The sequence below is a fragment of the Lathyrus oleraceus genome, chromosome 6 (genome assembly GCF_024323335.1).
Source record: "Lathyrus oleraceus cultivar Zhongwan6 chromosome 6, CAAS_Psat_ZW6_1.0, whole genome shotgun sequence".
NCBI lineage: Eukaryota > Viridiplantae > Streptophyta > Magnoliopsida > Fabales > Fabaceae > Lathyrus > Lathyrus oleraceus.
In genome coordinates, this window is record NC_066584.1 from 440,164,852 (window position 1) to 440,173,099 (window position 8,248).

General features: G+C 33.2%; 1 protein-coding gene across 1 annotated transcript; it reads right to left on the minus strand.

Annotated features, from left to right (window-relative positions):
• Positions 1-2,364: 2,364 nt before the first annotated feature.
• Positions 2,365-4,632, minus strand: LOC127097028 (receptor-like serine/threonine-protein kinase At4g25390). The gene has a single exon (XM_051035545.1). The coding sequence runs from the start codon at positions 4,496-4,498 to the stop codon at positions 2,789-2,791; it is 1,710 nt and encodes a 569-aa protein (XP_050891502.1). The 5' UTR covers positions 4,499-4,632; the 3' UTR covers positions 2,365-2,788.
• Positions 4,633-8,248: the final 3,616 nt, after the last annotated feature.

An 8,248-nucleotide genomic window follows, 5' to 3' on the forward strand; every position in this document is an offset into this window, starting at 1 on the left:
CAAACGATCAAGATAGACTTTGTAAGGCTCGCTCACCTAGTTCCCTATGAGCGGGATAAAAGCAGTATCACTCAGCATATCCTCAGTGTAATTAGGTACACTCGCCTAACCAGAGATGTGCGGGAAGTGCTGGAAGATCCAACCCTAAAATGAAAAGTTTGGAACACTCGAATCATCAGTAATGGATTTGCAAAGATGAAATGAAAAGGACAAAGAAACCTTCAAAGACCAATAATTATTATCGTCAGTATTGTCATGTTTCCTGTGACATGCTTCGTTTTCCACATAAAACCCTCTCTCAGCTTCGAATACAGGTAGACCAAGCAAGCCGCCCTCCAGTTGTACTCATGGATCCGCTCAAAATCCGTGAAGTATCATAGGTAGACGACGTTAGTATAAGTGGAACTCTTGTCCATAAAAATTGAAGTGTCAACCAAATAAAGCAGGTATGCTCTCAATGCATGCGATGTGTGGAGCACCGCTTGTTAATTATCACCATTAGCATGTTGTGCTCTCTATAGCTCAACTGTGTATATCTTCTTCAAGTACTCAAACCTAGCATGAGCACCCCTGGTCCTATCCAACTCGTTCTTCGCCTCCCTTGGGTCATCCCCTAGATGGTCTACCATCATCTCGAGTGCCTCGTCTTTGGTTATCCTTCCACGGTCTAGGAATCTTCCCTTGATCGGAAGATGTAGCAAACACGAGACATCCTCGAGTGTGATAGACATCTCACCATGCAGGAGATGAAACGACGAGGTCTTCGAGTGTCATCTCTCCACGAATGCATTAATCATCCCGTGGTTGACCGTAGTGTAATTGGTCATGCACAAGTCCTTCAGGAAAGATAAGGATATAACCTACTAAAACCAAGCCTCATCTGGTTAAGGCAATGCAACAATCTTCCTCTCATGGTTAACAAACTTTTGTGGATCACGCTCCTGAAATTCATCATAAATAATCAATGTCATAAATTAAAATTAACGTAAAAATAAATAAAGAATCCAACTAATATTACCTCTCCATCTCAGATATGTCTAGCAATATGGTCTGGATATAAAGGAAGTAAGGACAAATCAACTGGACCACCTCCGAAAGCCTCTGGCTCAGCATCCACAACATCCTCACCCTCTAGAGGTGGCACTAGATCAGTAGTAGGAGATGGGAGTGGATTAGTAGGAGAAGGTGGGAGTGGATCAACAACATCTACAGTAAGAGGTAACACTAGTGAAGCCTGGCGCATGCAGAAGGATGTGGAGAGTGATGCGTCAGATGGTGAATCACGTCTCCTATGGGAAGAAGAAGATGGAGTGACATAAGGAAAAGCATGAGCCCCAAAAGAGACGGTTCTGCCTGACTAGAGGGACCAGGAGCCTCCGGAGTCTGCTGACTCTTTTCCCGCCGAACAGAGGATATATATATATATATATATATATATATATATATATATATATATATATATATATATATATATATATATATATATATATATATATATATATATATATATATATATATATCAGCCATTATGCCTGTAAGTTATAGTAAGGCAAACCATTAGTGCAGGAAAACAACACAAGTAAGAAAAAAAAACACTAAAAAATTTCTGGAGATGCATCTCTGGTTTCTGGGAAATCGCTGAAAATTTACGGAGATGCATCTCCGTTTCATGGATTTCATCCAACAAACAACTAATACAATATGACTAAACTATCTTATATGTGATTTATACTTATTTCTAACCTTAATCATTGATTTTTACTCATTTACACTAAAACTCAAATATTTATCGAAAACTCGAAAAACTTACCAGAGATTGATGCTTTTGATGAAGTTGGATGATGTTACGGATGAAGATTGATGTTCCTTTGAGCCTTGTTGAATGAAATTTGATTTGATATAGAGAAGAAATTTGAGAGAAATATTTTGAGTTGAATACGCTGTGAAATGAGTAAAAAGAAGAGTTTGACGCGAATTTAACCTCTAAATTATTCTGAAGATGTATCTTCAGGATATTTTAGTATTAATTTGTCTTTTGATCCGTTTGAAAATGCATCTCCGAAAATAAAAATTATTTTTAAAATTACGCATGGACATAAGAAGCATATTGGGTGCAATAAAAAGTTCTAAATAATAATATTGTTTTTAATGGATAAATTTGAGGGTGGATTGTGACGGATATCAACTTTGAATATTAAAAAAATAACTCAAACTTACATGATGAAGGCAGAATTTTCCTCTGCCAAAATAAAAAATATTCAAATAGATTCTTACGATTGCATATAACGTTTTCATACCTAATAAAAATTAAATATTCCAAATTCTAAGTCAAAGTTAGCACAAGCAGCAAACTATAGTATGGACTACTCAAAAGAATAACTAGATATTTAAAAGGTAACCAATTTTTTCCTTATCAAAAGTTATGTGAACTACAAAAATGACTTTATACTAAAGCATTATTTTTCATGACACGCCTAAAAGTCAATGTGAAAGAACATGGTTCTCTGTACATAAAAATCAATCCTAAGGATATGTGAAAGAAAGAAATGGAGCCTACATGATGTCCAAAAAATATAGTATCCTCATGAAAAATTTCATGAGAACTCAACCTCCCCAAATGTTTATGTCCTAGATCTAAAGATTTTTTTCTGAAACACATTATTGACAAAGATAATGTTAAATAAATTAAATGTAATCAAGTGTCGGACGTTGAGACACTTTCAAAAATGTCTATAATACAAAAATCTTTAGACGTGACGACGACTATCAAAATAATTATAATTCACGATCACAAACTTTCTTTCCGATTTTTGAATTGGAATCGGGTCCGCGAACACTCATGTGACAATTGCGGTGGTTCCAATTCACCGCTAAGCATTCCCAAAACTTCTTTCATCGAAGGACGACGATTAGGCGATTTCATCAAACAAACCAATGCAACTTTGATACACAATAGAGCCTGCTCTCTATCATCCACTAACAACAACTCAACACAAGGATCAAGAAGGTCAAGCAGTTTCCCATTCCGCCCACAATGTCTAGCCCAAGACACCAAATTCGCTCTCTTAAACTCAGAAACATGCACACCATCATTCACCTGAAGAGGTCTCCTCCCAGAAACAATAACAAGCAATAGCACACCAAAACTATAAACATCACATTTCTCTGTTACATCGCCACCGCCGCTATAACCATTTTCAGGCGCAACGTAAAAAACAGTTCCTCTCATACTTGTTGTGCTGCTGATTTCACCACTCTTGTGAATTTCTCCGCTATTACATGAATCATAGCTATTCCAATTAACTCTCCTTAACTCGCCACTCAACCATGAATCATCGCTACCACGATCCTTTCTGCTACGGCTTTTACTACTGCGTTTTTTCGCATCAACATCATCGCGATCTCTCTCCCATTTCCACCAATTATCGCCATTCTTTCCACCCGTTTTCTTCTTGTTCTTGTTGGTGAGCTCTTGAGAATACTCTTCCTTCCACCATTCCCTTGCTGGTCTTCTCTTCTCCTTCTTCAAATTCAAACCACCCTTTCCATCTCCCTCTTCCATTGATTCCCACCACTCCAGTTTCTTCTTGCTCTTACTTTTCTCTCCCTTTCCACCATTCTTTGAACTTTCCTCCTTCACTTCTTTACCAATCCAATCCATTACATATTCCTTCACACTCCCACTCTTCTTCATTCTATTTCTACTACCAACAACACCAACCGTGTCGGTTTCATATTCCTCAAAGCTAGTGTTAACACTCTCAATTTCCGTCTCATCACTCTCGAATTCATCTCTTCTGAATTCGAAAGAGGATAGGGTTTTCAACCTGGCGAGACCGAAATCGGCGATTTTAGCCGAAAAGGAATGATCAAGGAGAATGTTACTAGGTTTGATATCACCGTGAATGATTGGTGGATCGCAAGAATGAAGATATTGGATTCCTTTCGCGATTTCGAGGATTATGGAAAACCGCGTTTTCCATAGCGTTAACTCGGGGAATTTACGACGGAAGAGCGCGTCGTGGAGGTTACCGTTTTTCATGAGATCATAGACGAGAAGAAAACGACGGTGTTTTGGATCGGAGGAGAAACCGATGGCGGGAACGAGGAGGTTGGAATGGAGTCTGGCGGCGAAGAAGAGTTCGTTGTGATATTCGCGTTCGCCTTGGCAGCCGAGGGAGGAGGTAGAAGAGTCCATAAGCTTGACCGCGATTAGTTTACCGGAGGAAGGTAGCGTTCCGGAGTACACAGGACCAAATCCGCCGTGACCGAGGATATTGGAAAAGGAGTTTGTTGCGCGGCGGAGGAGGGAGTAGGAGAAGGGATGAGGAGAGTTGGAGTCTGAGTCGGAGGATGGAGTAGTTCGTTTTTCGTTGCGGAGGCAGTGAAGAAGCGCGAAGAAGAAAGAGCAACCAGTGATGACGGTGGAAGTCTGTTTCTTGTTTGTTTGAGGCGGAGGAGGATGTGGTGGTGGTGGTGGTGGTGATGACGTGGACATAGGATCGCCGGCGGAGAAGTTGAATTTTGTTATGTGTATGGGTTGTGTTATGTTTATTATGTTTGGATATTTATTTTGGAACGTGAAGAGTATTTGACTTTGTGTGAATAAAGGGAAGGAACGCGAAGGTGCAATGTACAACAACTCTCTTGTCTTTGTTTATTGTGGGAAAGTCTTTTAATTTAATTGCTCTTAAATGATCTTCTAGTCTTTTGCGTTATACTTTAGGAAAGAAAAAAAAAGTGTTGTTTTGTTTTTGGAAAATTATATTAAACATTGGCATTAGTTTAAAAATGATATTCTAGTAACTATTTTTTTTTATTATAATAGGTATTTTTAATGTAAGTAAAAATATATAACATTCATAATAATAAAAAGTTCATTATTTGAAATTCTTATACAATTATTTTTGGCCAATAGTTAGCAAGATAATTTTAAATTTATTTAATTTCAATTTCTAAACATTATTAAATTATATATTGGTGTATAAGTGAAATAGTTCATATATTAATACTTCTATGATCTTATTTATATAAGATAATTTATTTTTTAAATTTATTAAATAATTAATATATTTGATTTATTATCAAATCAAATATATTAATCATTTAATAAATTAAAAAAAATTATTTATCACTTATAAATAAAATCGAAAGGAATACTATCAGACTACACAACCATTTTAAATTTAGAATCAAATGTTTTCATAGATGTAATTTATTTATATACATAATATTTTTAAGGTCAAAAATGCCCTCAAAATGTAATTTTTATTTTTTAAAAATAATACCAAATGGTTAACACCTGTCAATAATGTCATCACTGTTAAAGTCATTATTTTAAAAAAATCCTAATAAAAGTAATAACACTAAGAAAATCCACAATATATATATATATATTGCTTAAGCTATAAATAAATAATATTATTTAAATATATTTCAATCAATAAAAATAATAATTAAATTTATTAATATAATAAAGTAGATTAAGAGAGGAAATAATAAAATTGATATTATTATTATATTAAATAAAAATTATAATTAAATTATAGAGAGAATAAATGGTATGTAAATGTAGAAAGATATGAGAATTAATGAATGTAGAGAGAAGGAAAAAAATAATGAAAAATTGGACAAGTATTTATACAAATTTAAGTTTACATTAGGTGTGCTATTGATCGTCTCAAAAGGAATAGTCAATTTTTTTGATTATTATCGATATTAATGGTGGCTTCTAATTGCTGGATAAAAAATATATATTTTAATAATTTTGTTAACAATAATTAAGGCTGACCGAAATGGAAAAAACAAAAAAAAAATGTTAGATTTGCAACCAATTAAATTTGCTGAAAACATTTTAATCAAAAGAAAAAAAGTTGCTGAAAACATATTCTTTTAGAGCACAAATTCTGAAAGAAGTGTTTGACGTTCTCTTCTACTAAGATAGATCAAGGTCAACAGAGATGGAGTTTTAGGAGGCACATCGCACACAGTTTTTGACAGTTTTGTAGAGATGTTTTTAGGAATATAATAGGGAGCATTTGGGTATTAATCAACATTGAATTAGATTTTGGGTGACGAATTCTAAATTAGTTGTTTGTTTTCGATATATCACCACATACAACAAGTTTATTTTTTTTGCAACTCACCTTTACAAATAAGGAAATAATTATGCAGATAAAGTGATTAATTTAAATTTAGTAATTACTGTACTAACTATACATGATATAATGATATACATATCAATGTAGCTACGAATTTCAATAGAAACAAGTTGGATCTTCATAGTTTTAGAATTTTCTATCATTGATGTCTGAATTTAAACCCCTCTTTTCTAGGGATGACAATTTAACCTAGAATACCCATTATTATAATGACACTTAACGGTAATTTTGTAACTGCCAAAAAATATAAGGAAAAAAAGTTGTATCATTTTCATTTTATCATTTAAATAAACTTTTAAGACAATACAATGTATTTATGGACTCTTGTTAATGCCAATTTAATACTCTATATTTTAATAAAGTATGAGTATTTACTTATCTTTTATAATATTTTATAAATTTATTTTTATCCATAAATATGTTATAATATTTATTTAAGTAATATATATTTCATATTAAAAAATAATTGATCATATTTTAAATACATAAATAAATTGATATGCATATTATTAATGTAAAATAAATATACATTGAATTACATCTCACTATAAATATTTAATTTTTTTTTAGAAATATTGTAACAAAGTGACATAATAATGAGAAAAAAATTAATAAATATAAAATTAGTTTTGCACTAAAAACACATATACTTAAAATTTACATTTTTTTACTAAAAAAATTTATATTTAATATAACATATATATTTTTGCCCTCATATCTTAAATTTTTTGACTTTGTCCCTGGGCATGGGCATGGACAATTATCCATTAAAATACATGAATATGGACACGGATACGGGTACCTTAGTACCTACCCCTCCTCATACCTGCACTATATATATCTATACATTTTTATATTTATTATTATAAACACATGTATGTTTATCAATTTTATTGAATACATATGTATTAAATTTGTATGCATTTCAATATAAGTGTTTATCAATTTTGTTGATTTTAGCACTCGTTTAAGGTTTTGTAAATTTAAAATATTCATAAATTTTTTGTTGGACTTAATGGCCTTTAGCTGTTGCAAAAGCATAAAAAACTCTCTTTTTTCATTGGCTTTAATGGGGACGATGGTCGCCGCAAATGCTAATCCCCAATGTTTTTTTAGGTTAAGTATAGTTTTGATCCTTTTATTTCGACACTTTCATAAAATGGGTCCTACTCAATTTTAAAATTCGACCGTTTTGGTCGTTTATTAATATTTTTGGTCTAAAATAATGGTGATATAACATACTTTGTATAATTTGATATACGATTTGAATGAGCTTTGGTACTCTAGTATGGGGTTACCTATAAACACTTCGACGCCCAAGTCAGTGACGATAAAAAGTGAGAGATTTTTAGGGTTAGAAAAAAGTGTATCTTAGATCAGGGATTTCGCTAACCTTTTATAGAAGGATTCTAGAGTTTAGGTTTCTAGAACATTCTCTCTAGAGACACATGTTTCATGCAAAAAATGCCTTGAGACCCTTCTTGTGCTAATATGATGGTCTTCTTTGCTTTGTGGAGCATTTTTTCCTTTCACTTATTCAGGTTGTTCCCATTGTTGGGTGTTTGTACCGTATGCATCGACCCAGACCAAAACAATATCCCCCAAACCATGTCTATCGTATCTAGAGTTTTATTTATGGTGACACTTGTCATTTTACGCGTGTGTCAAGCTTCATAATATTGAAATTATGATAACAACTAAATTTTAAGTATGTTTCATCATTTCGTGGCTTTCTATATTCTTTACTTTCTCGTTGTCTGAGTGTGACATAACTTTATTGACTTTGTCACATTTCCCTCCTACCATGTGAGGATTATGATTCATAGGGTGTTAGCCTATAAATAAGTGTGTCATACTTTATGGGGAGCATAACACCCATGATAACTTTGATGACATAATCCATAATGATGTGGCACTATTTTACTAGTATGTATGGGGCTCGAGGATTCTTTGAACATAGCCTGTTAGATCCATTTTTTTTATCTTCTAGTTTCCATCTAAATGGTATATGTAAGATTGAATCGTCTTCTCTTGTTCCCTTACTATCTTGTTTCATTCTTATTATTCTTCATAGTCATTACCTCTCT

Bases quoted from the DNA above. Each gene is read 5' to 3' on its own strand.
- LOC127097028 (XM_051035545.1), bottom strand. From the start codon at position 4,498: ATGTCCACGTCATCACCACCACCACCACCACCACATCCTCCTCCGCCT.